The 16585-nt window shown below is 34.0% G+C and overlaps 2 protein-coding genes across 2 annotated transcripts; both read right to left on the minus strand.

Annotated features, from left to right (window-relative positions):
- Nucleotides 1–651: 651 nt before the first annotated feature.
- On the minus strand, nucleotides 652–5251 carry Lint-O (L(3)mbt interactor in ovarian somatic cells). Its single transcript, XM_066289840.1, has 7 exons — nucleotides 5050–5251; nucleotides 3820–4664; nucleotides 1926–2175; nucleotides 1596–1708; nucleotides 1315–1537; nucleotides 976–1259; nucleotides 652–869 (listed from the first exon to the last, which is right to left on the minus strand). The coding sequence occupies exons 2-7, from the start codon at nucleotides 4654–4656 to the stop codon at nucleotides 723–725; spliced, it is 1854 nt and encodes a 617-aa protein (XP_066145937.1). The 5' UTR covers nucleotides 4657–4664; nucleotides 5050–5251; the 3' UTR covers nucleotides 652–722.
- Nucleotides 5252–8467: 3216 nt separating this feature from the next.
- Nucleotides 8468–15857, minus strand: LOC136343271 (vesicle-fusing ATPase 1-like). The gene is made up of 15 exons (XM_066289882.1): nucleotides 15739–15857; nucleotides 15563–15660; nucleotides 14996–15205; nucleotides 14708–14853; nucleotides 14509–14650; nucleotides 14293–14453; nucleotides 13663–13844; nucleotides 13446–13611; nucleotides 13212–13381; nucleotides 12972–13160; nucleotides 12786–12918; nucleotides 12571–12728; nucleotides 12326–12510; nucleotides 12118–12276; nucleotides 8468–11835 (listed from the first exon to the last, which is right to left on the minus strand). Exons 1-15 carry the CDS (start codon nucleotides 15739–15741, stop codon nucleotides 11703–11705), a joined length of 2235 nt encoding a protein of 744 aa, XP_066145979.1. The 5' UTR covers nucleotides 15742–15857; the 3' UTR covers nucleotides 8468–11702.
- Between the last annotated feature and the right edge of the window lie 728 nt (nucleotides 15858–16585).

Here is a 16585-nt window from a genome sequence, read left to right on the forward strand (position 1 = left end):
TTGTTCCTCTAAATGACAGGAAATATTATAATGCTCTCAAATTTGAAGCGACTAGGGTTCAAAAAGTAGCAAAGATAATTTCAGGAACCGATGATAACGATCTAGTTGATGTATAAATTTCATCTTACCCTATTTTTAAGAGTTAAATAATACTAACAATAATAAATAAGGGTAATTAACCCTAGTATCTTTAAAAATATTGTATGTTTTGATTAAATAAAGATAAAAAGTCTTGATATGTTTTCTAACGTTACAATAATAAATATTTTAAAAACTATTTCGCCTATTTTAATATCTTGGTACAAGAAGGGTTTAGCCCCATTTCTTTTTTTCTATTTTTTTTTTCGTAATACGATATTTTTAACTGCTATACTTACGCCAACTATTGAGGCATATCAAATTCTTTCCATATATCGGTTTCCAACTTTTCGTATTAAGTCAAATAATTTTAAACCGCTTTTTTTTGCTTCCAAAAATTTATAACAACTAGAACTGGCTCCTTCTTGCAGCAACATTCTCAATCATTATTTGAAAATTGTTTAAATTTTAAATTTCTTTAAACTATTAGAAAGTTAGATAGGTGTATACTCAATTTTGTGAGTAACTGTAAGTAATCCTACCTTAAATTATTATAAAATCACTTCGAAAATATAATCGATTAAAAACAATATATTAATGTGTACATGAAATGTAGATGAGTGAAATGAAAATGTAAGACTTTACTAGAGCCAGTAGAGCCGCCTATCGTCTCTTCTCACTTGAAGCATTGTAACGTGGCGATAAATCTTTAAGGCAGGGCCCAATTTGAGATTCAGGTTAGTTAGCACATCAAGTCTTTTCAACAATAAAAGAGAACGACCGTCGATTTCCTGCAAAAAAAAACCTTTTGTAGGACTTTCCTTACCGGCTCCAAAAAAAGGCTCGCACCGAAATAATCAAAATGCTCATTGACAACACCAAAACAATCCCGCTTACCTGCTCTTTAAACACTTTGGCCTCCTCAGGAAAATACTGTGCGAAATACTCATAAACATCATCCGGCGTCCAATGTGTGGCATCTGGAATCGAAGGATCGATATCGTGGTCTTCCTGATCAGATTCCTTTCCACTATTCGAGTCTGACTCTCCTTCTTGCTCTGGAGACTCCGATTGATTCTTCCCACGTCGACTTGAATCTGAAGGTGTGGTGCTGCGTGAAGGTGAATCGTACGGTGAGGGTATTCCAGAGGAGTTTGAATGGGAAGAGGTTCCTTTAATAACTAAAATATTCTTATTACAGATTAATGCGTGTAAATTTGAGGTGTCATAAAATACCATTGTCTTTGTTAATAGTTATTGTATGACTAATCCCCAATGGGGGGACTCCAATGGGGTCATCTCCAATATTGGATTGAATGTCGTTTAATTTTAATTCATCAGTAACGTGACAATTAACGCACAACCACCTTTGACCATCCCTTATTTTGTCAGTAATCCTTGGCTGATGACAAGAAGCATGATAACCATCTGCACATACTGAGCAGACTATTAGATTGCCCTAGGAGAAAAAAATGGGAATTTATTGAAACATATTAGAAAAGTTTTTAAAGACTCACTGCATCTGATGTTTCATAGCAAACCACGCAGGTTTTACAATGGGGGCACTGCCAGGTGTTATCTGGATACATTTTCAGCATCATATCATCGCCATTTAAGCAGGCATAGTGAGCTGAAATTATGAAATATAAGTCATTAATTAATATACAGAGCGAATCGTAACGGATCCGACGTAGAACAGGTGAGTAAAGGAGAACTCAAAATATGATGATATGTTAAATACTTTTTCTTTCAACAGTAAATGGTTGAGGAGATATTGACCTCTGAAGTTGGCTTGTAAATTGTACAAATAATAAACACATTTTAAGACCTTTCATTATGAAACTTACCCTTATTACTGCATTCCCGGCAAGCGACCATTCTATCATTAAGTCCCTTTTTGCTTTGGTTGTGACACACTGAACATACTCCTCCATGATCGCGGCTGCCCGTAGAACTGCGGGAATCTGGTCTAGACTCCTCATCACGTCGACTATGGCCATTTTGCTTGTCCATCGTTGCTTTATTAAGGGACCCTAATGGACGCCCTCGTTTCTTGGGAACGTGAGTATCTGATGGGTCAAATACTTTTTTGGCTTTCTGTAATTAAAATTAGTAAATTGTAACTGTGAAAATTCTCTACTAGTCTAAATTGTAAATCTTAAATTTGGTAACATAAGGTACCTACAACTGAGTATTTTATTATAATCTGCTTGTGCCACCTTTCAGTTCATGATAAATATTGTTTTTAGATGTTTTTGCAAGCTATGTATGGGTAATGTGTAATTAATGTGCTCTCAACTTCAACTGCAGGCTAATTTTTATAAAAACGTTAGAGTACAAACCAGATACTGGTTGGGTTTTTGATTTCTATGGAAACTAGTTTAGTGTTAAAGTAAATTACATATAAAAGCTCAGGGCTCTTATAAGAGCTTTATAAACAATGTTACAGTCTCTAATTATGGTTTTTCTAACGCAAAACACTGAAGGGTTTTACTGATGTACAATGTTTGGAAACTGTACATTGTTTGGGGGTTAGATATGTCCTAGAGTATCTATAGAACTTGAATTTGGCCTGCACACTAAATTAATATTTACAAATTTGAAAGAGATTCCAAGGTAGAATCAGCACCAAGCATATTTGTGAAATATGAAATGTGTTGTGGTTAAAACTGGATTGCTTTTTGAGATCAACTTGTTACATACATATATGTAGGTAATCATTTGTTTGTGGAAAGAGTGCAATTTCAAAAGGTGCCATGGTCAATGTAATAGCATTTAGAGTGTTCTAAAAGAGGATTGCTGCTAATGAATTGTTGTACACCAAAACATCTCAAAAGTGCCTGGGAAATATCTCAAAGTATGTATGAGCAAATAACTCATCGATCAACACCTCAGAGCATATCTTCATATGTGAATTATGTTCAAATAATTTATAATTTATAATAATTTTTTCCTACTTTAGTAGTTTTCATTCACATTCGCCCTACTTACAGATCTCATTTTCATTTGGGTCTGTGAAGTCTTATTGTAAATATATAATATTTGGTTCTTTCCTGTGACTCCTGTGAATTTGTTCAAAGCAACAGAACATCAATCTACTAAGGGTAATTATCTAAAAAACTGGCAATTGATGCTCAGCTCTGAATGTAGGTCTTTAATTTTTTTTCAATCACAACATCTAACAGATGAATTTATCCAAGACATGCCTCTGATGTCTCAACTCCTACTTGCGTTTTTTTTTTAAATAATTATCCATTGGGATTAAATTAAAAGCCTGAATATTAAACATCCAATTCCAATCAATACTTCCAACATAAGACACAATCCAGAGTAATAAGTAAAATATAAAAAACAGATGTTAAATGTCAATGTCAACTTCTAACCCTTCAAGAATCATATGGAGAAACAAATGAACCAAGGGATCAGATGATACAAATAGTATTTTGTGTTAATTATTTTAAATGTCAAATTTATGTTCATCTGATCTTTTTTTTAGTGTTTATGCATTTATTTAGACTTTTAGCAAAGTTGTGCCCTTAAATAAATAAAAACAAAAAAGCAATTAATCATATCATGAATGTCCTGTTTCGTCCGGTTATGGAGTGAGATTTTTTTTTTAATGAAAGATTAAAGATGAACATTCACAATAGATGGCACGAACTTGCACCTTTTTCCATTTGACAGAGGACGTGACGCATGAAAAAAGAAAACAAGTGCAAGTGCACTAAAAAATATACTGACCTTACGGCGTCCGCCCAGTCGGACATTTCCATTGTCGGATGGTTTGTCATCGCCAGAGTCAATCGCTTCTTTTTTCATTGATAATTTTTCCTGTTGCCTTTGGGCAGCCTGCATCTTGGCGATCATTCTTCTCTTCGGTTTAATTGCCGCATGACTGTGTCTATCGCGTTCTACGTCTGCGCTAAAATTATCGCTAGCGCTCCCATTCTCCGTGTTGTAATTTCGTTTGGGCAAAATAGGAGGGTACGACTTTTGTTCGGTGGAATCTGCGGCTTTCGGCATCCATTGCTGCTTATCTGCGGTACACGGCCCCAATAGATAGTTGCCGTTTTCGAGCTTAATCAAGTTGCCCCGCTCCACTTCCCTGACCAGCAATATTGCAATGTAGCTGCGTGTGTATTTCGCGCTGTCTTTGGCCAAAATGTTGTCCATTATTTCTTTGGAGGGGACTCCGACTTCCAAATAATCGGGCTCTTCCATTACCAACTCGCCGAAAACGTTCGTTAACAGTTCCATAAACTTTTGGCTATTAAAGGCCGATTTGCTTATTGCCCTCAGATTACCTGCAGAGTAGCCTCGGGCTTCGCGATGACGCATCTGGGCCCATTTTTTGGCCGCATTTCTGTAACTTATGTTGCCTTTGTACTCCACCTTCAGGACGATATTGTTGGCGACGCACCACTCCAAATCGGCTTTTGCCTCAGAGGAGTTCACGTGGAAACGCCGAAACAGATAATTGCATATTCTTGTGACATCCGGCCGGGCTTTTCTTTTTCGCAGCTGGTCAATAGCTTCCAGAATTCTCTCTCGATTACGGGAGGTCGGTGCGTTGTTCATTGTCCCACCTATTTTTAAAGTTTACATTAAAACAGGTCGGAATTATAACGCGTGATTGGAAATCTTGGTGGAAATAAATTTCGGAAAGGCGACAATGCAGCGGCAACTGACGCGCGATGCGCCACCGGGCGCACTTCTAACACACGAGTTCCATTTAATAATCTTATCAAACTTCTCCAGATAGTCGAATTTGATGTACCTACTCCCCGAAATAAATTCCACCAATCCAAACATTCTGCTCACACAAATTATTAACAAAAACTTGAACAAGAGTTAATCGTGGGGATTAGCAACGCCCGCAACAACTATAATGAACGAAATAAAAGACCGAATTACGGCTGAGGCGCGCAGAAGACAGGAAGGCATGCAAACTACCTCGCGTCGGGTTTTTACCTGTTCCAAAGTCGCAAAGCGGGTTGAAACACTTAAAACTTTAGCGCAATCGCTTTCCTGATGGATTGCGGATTATTTGAACCACTTTTCAATGTTGTGCGTCACATAAATCTATGAGAAAAACGCAAAAAACATGCGGCTTTTTCACGCACTTATCCGGAGACCAAACGCTCTTCGAGCGGCCACGACGGGTTTGGTTTTCCGTGTTGCGACAACCGGTCAGGGTCGGCCTACGTCGATTCGGCTCGATCTACCAGAATCGCAGAGCTAATCTACCAAACACGATCCATACGCAGGGTGTCCGTTTGTGCAGCTCGGGCATGGGAATCTCGGTAACTATGACAGACACGAGGCTGGCTAAACTAGGAAAAACATACAAAATTTTAAACTCAGTAATATGCCGTTTTAAAATTTGAAATGCGCCGATTACTTTCGGAGATATTTGAAAAAATTTCATTTTTAGATAATTGATTTATTTTTTCCCCGGCTTATTTAGTGTGGGAAATCAAAATTTTTGACATGTTGCTAATGCAGCTTTTCCTCCGACACAAAATGTTCGATATTTGAAATTCGACGTTTCAATTGTCAACCACCATCATCCACTTTGTTTTTTCTTATGGACGTCACTTTTTTCAATTACTCGTTCTTTCGCTCAAATTACTGTTGATTTAGCAAACGGTTTACGACAAAGAAATCATGTCTGATTTGATTGAGATTTAGCGATAATTTGAGCGGAAAATGGCTCACTGTTAGTTCTTTGTAATTGGGCGCAAACAGTAGAAATCAAAGAAATAATGAAAAAGTAATAAATTAATAAAAAAATAAAATTATTTAAAAAAATTATTGAGTTTCGATGTTTTGCACTCTAACCATCGTCAAGGTATTCTACCGAATTTACTAGTGAACGCACCTCACCACCAACCCTGCCGAAATTCAAACCGACAAGCGTACCGGCATGGGTGCGCGCGCGTCGCATCTCGAGACCCTGAAATTTTCGGGGAGATGTTTTGTTTGCGCTCTTTTTCGCTCTAGTCCCTACACACAGTGATCAGCGATAAATAAAAATTAGAAATAAATAAACAGTAATTATCGACTTGATAATAAGCCATATACGAGATAGGTTGATATATATGCAGTTTTCTTTATGGAGGATGTGGTAAAGAAAACTGAAAATGTAACGAAAGATGTCGAGGTGCCAGGTGTTGGTATGCGCGTCATACGCAAACGTAAATACGCATTCAAGGCTGTTTGATCCCAATTCTTTTTGTCGCACTCGGTACCCACCAATCCCCTAATTATTAATTGCTAGTCTTGAGCCGTTTTGACGCGTAAAATCTGGTACTCACGGAAATTTCGCCCGTTTTATAAATAATAATTGATTTTTTTTTGTCTTTGACGCTATTAAATTAACACACGTGTTCAACATAATTTACAATCCAGTAATATTCCTAATTACGATCTACTCGTTTCAAAGAAAATAAAAAACTCCTTAAAGGACTTTTGTGATCGCTCTATGTAAATTTATCTACCTATCACCTACGTAAATCATTATGGATCACTATAGTGACTTCAATAGACGGTAACGACGAGGTCCGCCATATTCGGACAAAATACGATAAATATAACGGGCGGCTAAAGCTAACCGCAGGGCACAGAGTTGGATTCTCGGTGCGAGACGAAACTTTTTTACTTAATATGCTTACCCAAAACCTATTATGTTTAATACAGTAAATCCTCCCGAGAGCGAACATCCACGGGGAATCGTAAATTGTCCGTGATTTAAAGGGTAGTGCATGTAAACAATTGAAAAAAATCCGTCAAGATGCCTCATACAGAAATTTATTGTATTCCATAAGTCGAGCATGTTTTGACCGGCACGTCCACCAGACATTGCCCCATTAGATTATTTTTGATGGGGAAATCTATTGTTCTGGTACCAAAGCAATTTTTGCTAAACCAGGATTTTTTTATATTTGTATCAAAGTGTAACGCCGAATCTTAACATACGGTTCATCATCCTAGTTAGAAACAAAGCTGATTGCAGAAATACTTAATATTTAAAATATATGTGGCAATAGTACCAACGTCAGTGACTTCACGCAATTGATGTTGTTTTATATCGATTATTGTATGTGGGGTGTTTAAATTCTCTGCTAACCATTACAACGTCCAAAAATCTCATTTATTAACGCTTTTGTGTTGATTTGCACCACTCTAAATCATGACATAAAAAGAGACATTTTATTAATCACCTTATTTTTTAGTCCTGATGTTCAACCGAACTCTGAAGCCACGGCAGTTTCAATTGCGGATATTGACAATTTATTTCATATGGGAAATTTTAAGGCTCATTTTAGCTTTTGGATGTGTCTAAGGGTGTAATATAGAGGTATGTGATAATGATATACAGGGTTGGTCATTTGGCCTATCCAATAAAAGGCTACTAGGATCTAAATGTGATACGAATTTGAAAATATGGCGTTAAATGAATTTCGACGTGTACTTTTTTTTTTATGTTTTCAACTTTCTGTCACTTCCGGTGTAACCTGGAATAGCTGCAACTTACTTATTTTAAATGGAACCCCCAGTATATTACTTTATTTTTAGCTTCTATATAATATTTCTGATACATTTTCTGCATAATGTCCTATGCTTAACTCTTACCGTTTTTGAGATATTTGACCTTGAATTAAAAACGTGCCTCTGTAATAACCAATTTTAAAACTGCATATCTCCGCAGTTATTAAAGACATAATCTTCATGTTTTGCAGAACATCATTACATAGTCTTAAGTTTACACTTTTTCTATATATATATATATATAGATATATTTAAGAAATTTAATTTAATGATATGAATTGCTTTAGTTATTTGTCAATGGAGTCGGCTGATTTTTTTCCTTTCGTAATTTGCATTAATAGAAATTTGTAAATTATACCAAAACGGTGAAAGATACGAAAATACTGAAACAGACCAAAAAGCTAAAGAATTGAAGAAGGAATTTTAGTTTTGGTATCAAAATTCGTACAGGAAGAAAGCATAAAATAGTACATGACTGAAAAAACAAAATACCCTATATATGGCTATTACTGATTTAGACATTTTGTTGGAAAGGATCTTAAACATACATCCACAAAATTTAAATAAATTAACTCAATGCATACAGAAGAAAAATCCAAAATATAAGAAAAAATTTGAATCTTTGCTATCCTGTATATCAAAACTGGTTCGTTTTAAACCATGAGTCTATTAGCATTATTTCATCATATTGCAGAGTACTATTGCGATTTACTTATCTCCATGACACCCTGTATAATCCATAGGAAAAAGGTTCAGCTACACGCTCTCAAGTCATTGAAGGTCGTCACGAACGAGAAATTGTCAAAACATCAAATATAACCCACAAATAAAACTAAGCTTTTTAACAAAACCATAATTTTATTTAACGAAAATTGCATATGAGGTATAAGAAAATATAAGTAACAACTGCTTATCACTAGGACTTACGAAAATCGAAGAGTTTTTACTTAACCCATAATACTTAAGTTAAATTAAAAGCACTTACAAGTTCCTCCAGCATACTTCATCAATTCATAAGAATTCACAAGTTTTCCTGATTTTAATTGAAACTTGCTAAAGTCTGACGCCTCGTCAATTTGCAGAATTACTATGGCCGACTATAAACAAGGTCCTACACCTGCACCTTAATCCATTTGATAACGGTGGACTTTATTAAACAAAATATGATGGGGCAATGAGACTAACCACAATAAATAAGAATGTTAAATTATGTAAAATACATAAATTAACAATTAAAACATTAAATTAAAATAAAATTAAACGGTAACAACACTTAATAATCTTAAAATAAATTAACGCACATTTTATTTATATTATTAATATTTTTATACATTAGCGATTAAGAAAAAAAATCAAAACAACTAATAATGATGAAAATATTTTACTGCAATATTTAGCTTTTAATACACAATTTTCTACAACACTACTTCTCTAATATATAGTAACTTACCGTAGTATTACGTCTTGACCTTCTTTTGAGAGCATTATAAACTATTTAACGCAATGACATTTCAATCGTTACTTTAACAAATTTAAATCAGTAATTGGCGATAGAGTGTCACGAATATTAAGATAGTACTAAAGTACGTTCAGGGCGTATCTTCTTCTAAGCAGGTATTGGAACTATATTGTCCCTTTATAACAGGTATTATCAAACTCTAAGGTTACATTCAAATCATTAAAGGTTTTAATTCTTTCCTACATCACTGCTAAATGCCTAAAAATGATTTCTTATCCCAATCTAAATTAATTTACGTAATTTAGTCTTTACTATATTATATGTTTTGTTTTAATATCAAAACAGAATTCGATGCTGCAAATGTTAATTTTTGAATCTATATTCGCAAGAGTGGTAACTAAACATGGTGTAACATACCATTATGGCTATATTTCTGGGAGCGATAGTAGTCTGAAATAATAAAACAATGCTAATAAACCCATGGTCAAAAATACACCATATTCGATATACAGAGTGGCAGTTTTATATTTTGTCTCTTTAATTATTTAGCTTTTTAGTCTCTTATAGTGTTTTGGTATCTTTCACCCTTTTAGTAGAATTTGCAAAAATATCTATCGATATAAATTACGAAAATAAAAGAAATAAGGAAGAAAATCATTTGATTCAATTATCAACTATGTGAAGCAATTCGTAACATTAAATCAAATTTTTTAAGATGACCATAAATCCAAATGAAAACAAAATTATAAGAAATATTGAAAATGTTCTTTAAGAAGTGTTAAATTTTGCTACCCTGTATAGTGAATTTCTAACCTAGATGGGCTTAATAAAGTATCTGTATAACCTCAAACCATATGATTATTAACAATTTATACGGGGGCAACATCATAATTTCAATTCCTTATTAGAAGAAAATAAGGACTGAACGTATTATCCTAGTTATGACTGGTGTATTATTGCGCATATGTCTATTGTCTACATGTAACAACCAATTGTATTTTAGTGGAAATCGAATTCATAATATTATATTACGTTACCTACAGTCACTTATAGTGCAGGGAGGGTAGTAAAACAATTTCCTAAACCAAAGGGCAATTCAAGGAATCACCGAATAATAAATAGACCAACGATCTCCAATTATGTTACTTGTTATTTATTATGTTTATTGAATAAAACGGAAAAATAGTGTTCTAAATTAATGTTGCGGATAAGTAAAATACCTGTAAATTAACAATGTCATAAATATCCCTTGTGACATTCACTCTTCCTAAATTTTCTCTCCTTTAAAAGCCTATTTCAAATGGGAACTAGTTTTTATGAAGAAAGGCAAAAGCTTATGTTAAGCTTAATTAATTGTTTTAATAATGAACCAAATACAGGACGCCCTTTTCTTCCTACAGCTCCAATGTACAAAGTAAGAACTACCTATTATGTTACTTATTTGAATATTCATATTTTAAATTATTATATATTTTTTTTAAGAAATCGCAGAGCTGAAGCATTCAATACTTCAGTGTTTAGTTACTTTTGATGTGTACTATAATGTGTAATTTTATTATAATTATATTCCATCTGAACACAAACGATTTCCAAATTTTGAATCAAAAATAGAGTACAGAAGAAATTATAAATATATAAAAACATGAAAAATGCGGGACACTAATACGTATTAAATATTTTTTTTGAAGTTTAAAGCTAAATTGAAAAATACAACATAATAGAGTTGATTGTAATATAAGATTTTCCGTATTTTACTATTTTACTTCTGATTTGTCCATATATATTGTTAATTAAAATTATTAACCGTTTTTTGACCCAACCAAACAAGAAACGATACAAACTCTGAATTGATCTATGTCATACATATCAGGTTATTTAATTAAATAAATAATTCGTTTTTATTACCATACGTAGATTGCCATGATTTGCAATTTTAAATATTTTAGGTCCTCCTAAAAAGTAGAAAAAACTCGTTTGACCAAAAATTAACCGCAGCGAAATCACAGAAATTTATTACAGCATTAATTGAAAAAAGGACGTCAATCATTTGCACATTGAGCTTATCCTCCTTTTCCACGTATATGTGTAATAAATGTAATACGAATTAAGTATACTAGAGTTTTTGGTTTTAATAACACACAGAAAATATTAAATGCAACGTCATCACAATATTGGCGATGAGTGTACAAAAAAGTGATTAAGTGATATATGTTAAATTCAATTTCAAATAACAGTAACTTGAATGTGGATGTAATAATTCTCTATACAAATCATTTAAAATTAAAGACTCACAAATCACCTTGTTCTATAATCTCTAAAAACAACCTAAATATCGACATTTACTAGGCTACACACTTTGCAACGTGAAATATACCTTAGCTTAGCTTTGGGAATGTGTCAACAGTCGATAAACTATATATTATTCATATTATAATTGTCGCGAGTTTTATTGCACATTGAACATTATAATCGGAAGTTAACTCGTCTTAAAATACATCGCCAACAACACACCCCATATATTAATCCTTACAAATAATTGACTATTATTTAATAACGGGATATTGGGGACTTCGATTCGGTAAGATTAACGACCTTACCTAATGATGGTCGCAAATTAAGCCATGCCTGGATCTTCCAGAGCTCCGTCTTCTTCCAGTTTGGTAATAAGTTTAATCACTCGGTGTTTCTCATCGATTTGTTTTACCATATCGATGAGGGCGAGCAACTTTTTAATGCCGATAAAAATGCTGCAAAGACAAAAATAACTTTTTTAATCTGAAAGACAATAAAAGAATGTAGTTTCCAAATTCAGACCGGCATGAACAGTATGATATGCATGAATAACTTGTCATTTGTTTCGAGACAAGGGGTATCAGAGTTACCATTTCGTTTTCGATTTGGCTTTTATAGATTACAAATGCCAGAGTTATTAGTGAAAATAATCTATTTTTATCATAAATTATTATATATTTATCCAGTAAATATCTAGCAATTTGGGAACCACTGATTTACAAAATTAATTAACCAACCGTTTGTCATGCACATGACGTGCTATTTGCTTGAGTTCGTTAGGGTTAAAGACTTCCGAGGCTTCCAAAACGTTAAGCAAATGCTCGGCTTTCGACAGGTTCGGAACATGAAGTACTGTAGTAAAAGCAGACAGCATTTCCATGTCTTCTAGCACTTGTCTGAAATGAAAATACAGAAACAACAATAAAATAGTCAGACGAAAATCACCTTCTGCTGCTAGTGCACAAGACCAATAATTTCTTGCCCGGTGGCGGTTCTTTTTTGAGCAAGACTAAAAGGGCTTGCAATGTTAAATTTGAGTATCGTGGACCAATCGGACCATAATCCAACAATCTTTCGATATTGTCCACTAAAATGCAACTCAAAGTCGATCGGTAGGCGTCGTCGAATATCTACAAAAATGCGTTTAAAAATTGCTAATTTTAAGAGAGGATAAATAACATTAAACTAACCTTACGAATGCTTAAACATTTGGCAGTCTCTGTAAATCCAACCATCTCTTCGGGAGAACACACTTTAACGAATGGGAAATCGGAGTTTTTAGCTATCTGGGCGGCTAGCGCCGTCTTTCCAGAGTTTGGTGGGCCCTCTATCAAAACTGATACAAGACCTGAAACAATTATTTTATTATAAAAACTAAAACTATAACATTTTAATTTTAACTCACCAGAACCATCGATAGATTTCGCTTGATGTGCCAAAAGATTCCCATCCTCCAAAATATGAGTAACAGGCGGACCCCAATTAATGATGCCCCTCATCAGATATTGGTTAAGCGTTTCTTCTGCAGTTCCAAATGCCTAAAAGTAAATTACCTATAAGAATCATGCAAATTTCCAAAAGGAAAACATACAGGTTTAATGTCATGTGCTAGAGCGTGCAAAAAGTCGGCCTGGCCGACCAACAGTTTTTCCATAGCCTCTGGGTCCACTTCAACTTTATTAGTGGCTTTGATTAAGCGATTCATAGCAGTGGATTGCGCTGCCCGAACTAAACCTTCCAGTTCTGCTCCAGAAAAATTTTTTGTTAGAGCTGCAAGCTCCTATAAAACGTGAGTGTAAATATGCTAAAGCAATAACCTAATGTCCTTTACTTTAAGATCAACATCACTACTAATTTTCTCAAATTTCCTCATTCGAGCTGTGTGGATCTCCAAAATCTGAAGACGACCTTCTTCATTTGGAAGGCTGATTTCTATTTGCACTTCCAATCTTCCAGGCCGCATTAAGGCTTCGTCTATCATATCTTTCCTATTTGTCATACCTGTGTTGAAATAAATATAAAGTAAAGCCAGTGGATAAATATAGTGACAAATGTAAACTCTTACCAATAACCAGGATATTGTTTAATTGCTCAACGCCATCAATTTTTGAAAGTAGTTGATTTACTACTGTATCGTGGACGCCAGTGTTTCCAGCTACTGATCCTCTTTGTTTGCAAATGGCGTCGATTTCATCGAATATTATGATATGCAGGCCACTGTTGGAACCTGCCTGATAAACATAGAAATGTAAGATGAAATCAACAAAACGTAACAAACTAACCCGTTTTTCCTCCTCTTCAGCTTCTGCAAAGAGCCGCCTAACGTTGGCTTCTGATTCTCCCACATATTTATCCAAAATTTGAGGACCGTTAACGATCTTTGGCTCCCTGGCGTTTAACATCTTACCAATTTGTCTTGCCATCAATGTTTTACCAGTGCCGGGAGGACCATATAAAAGAATACCTTCAAAATATTGTCCTTTTAGTAAAATACATACTATGTCTTACATTAACTATGTAATATGCATAATGGAAACTGTTTATTCCATGTAGGATATTTATGTAATAGAATTAATTGCATTCACTCTGGAAGTTTTTTTTTTTAAATCAATAGTTAAATTCTAGTTTCAGCTTAAGCTTAAACCACAAATATAGCTTAGTTGCAGTTGAAACTTAAATTAAGCCCCAGGTTAGGTATGATCAGGTATTACAAATTAAATTAATACAGCAACAATGCTATTTTTATGGGATGGATTGCTTATGTATCAGTTCCAGTTCAGTTGAAATGACTTTCATAGACCTGAACATAGTCCAATTGAATAGTTTACATCCGGACCAAAACCTGGTCGAAACACCCGTCCATAATTTTTTCCAGGAAGTAATAAACAAAGTCCAACCAATGTATTATTCACCTTTTACATGTTTACATCCCAGTTGTTCTATAATTTCAACAGGAAATACTCGAGAGGCAAATGCTCTCCTAAATATGGCATTGAACTCATTACTTAAACCCCCAATACCCATCTTCTGGAAATTCCAATCTGGATTAATAATAGATTGCCTTACTTGAAGACTGCAAAAATATTAATTCCTTTAGTATCATGAACTATAAATTGCTGAAACCTTACCCTTTAGATTTTCCAACTAGATTCAAAGAAGAGTTATCTGCCTTTTCAAACTGAACTGCAGTATTGGGAATTAAAAGACCAAGTTTGCACTTCCTAGGCTTGGACTCCTGACCTTCCTTGAGAGCAGATGCCTTATGAATACCTAAAATATATGTATGAATGTATTAATATAAAAATTTTATTAATTGATAGAAGTTACCATGCATCTCTTTGACAACAACAAGTAATAATTTCTTGTCTTTGAAGGCAAATGCAAGTTGCTGCCCCACAGTAAACATTTGATTTGCAAAAGTTAATACAAATTCCTTAGCCATTTCATCAGTATCGTATGGTTCTTGGGAGACTCTATAAGATTTTTTTTTAATCCAAATAAAAGTTAATTAAAATTTATGATAAAATTCCACAAGTAGAATTCAGGATCAAGAGGATAATGTTGATTAAGAAACAAGCATATCATAAAACTACCATATATACTCACTCAACTTACGTTTTCTTTTGCATATAATCAGCTTCCAAAATAATATTTGAGATATAATCTTCAGGTTCATACTGTTGAACTGTAATCTCCTGATTAACTGACAGAACAGCCCATTTTCTTTGTGGTAAACTGAAGCCGACATGGCCCTGAGGGATATTTACTTGGGGCTTAATGGTAAATACATAAGTCTGCCCACCACCAGTGTCTATTCGCACATGCCTGCATAAAATGTATAGGTATGAAGTTTGAAATAAGCAATAGAGCTCAATTGAAAGTCAGAATCTTCAGAGTTCCATAAAATCTGTGAGTTTCAAAAGTGTAAAAGTTGTTTTGAACTGGCAGATTTACATTATGTTTGGTGTTCAGTATATGGAATCATGACAGTGAAGCACCTGCTGATTACCATTGCCTTAATTCTATGAGGAACTATGAATAAGAGCTGACTAACATGATGAATTAAAATTATCAACGATGAAGTTCCATTTATTGTCCTATTTATATTTGTCATTACAGAATTTTGAATGGGTCGTGTTGTATGTTTAGCACTAAGCAAGTAAATGGTTGTCAGAAACTTACTTGACTCTTTCGAACTCCTTGTCCTTATTGCTTGTTATAGCACAATTTGTAAGAGAAAGTTCGTCAGTGGGGCACTTGACAACAACTTTGGCGAAGGCCTGAAACCAAACATTCAGTACCTTAGTAGAACCTTTTTATGCATGACAACGTAAAATGTGTAAAAAAATCATATTTACCATCTTGTTGATCTAGTTTCGAAAATGCTTCTTTTACTTCTGCCTGCAGTGCAGAAGAAAATTATTAATCAATATTTCTCTACAAACGCGAATAACTGACAGTGTCAAAACAGTCAAATGTCAAGGTCCAAGGTAGGCACTAGACATGTTTTAATTTAAGAGTATATGAGGGCACAGGCGGAGTCCTATATGTAGGGAAATTTTTTTAATATAAATTGCATAAGAGTTTTAAAATAACCCAAATAAAGGTATTAAGCAAACATGGACATTAGCTCTAAGGCCAATATACTAGAAGATAACTTAGTATTACCCTCAAAAAACTCTATTCTAGACAAAATGGTGGAAAAAAATTATTACCAGAATTTGCAGTTTATAAAGTTATAATAAAAAAAAGACAATATCAGTCCTAATCCACCTGGTCTAAAACGAATTGAGGTCTTTATAAGGCACAAAGTAATAGTTTTGATATTGTGTGACTGCAAATTTTTAGTTCAAAAAGAATGTTAAATGAGGAGGATTTAAAAACAATTATTAATGCTAGTAGTTTTAGTTGAAACATGAATGAAAGTGAAGACAATTATTCGGAAATGATTTTGAATTATTTTAGTTACGATAGTATTTATCTACGAGAACTCGATTCAAATGAAATGTTGAAAGAAGATGTACCACGACTATGTTATTTTTTATGTTCTAAGAAAACGCGCGATATCATTCCTAATCCAGATCATTTAAGCATTGTGTTGGGGCTAAATAATTCCGAAACAAAGAAAAATTGTTAAATTCACATAAATATAATTAACCTACTGATTCCCTATTGATAAATGCGTACTTAGAGTAAATTTTAGAC

The sequence above is a fragment of the Euwallacea fornicatus genome, chromosome 14, assembly GCF_040115645.1.
Source record: "Euwallacea fornicatus isolate EFF26 chromosome 14, ASM4011564v1, whole genome shotgun sequence".
NCBI lineage: Eukaryota > Metazoa > Arthropoda > Insecta > Coleoptera > Curculionidae > Euwallacea > Euwallacea fornicatus.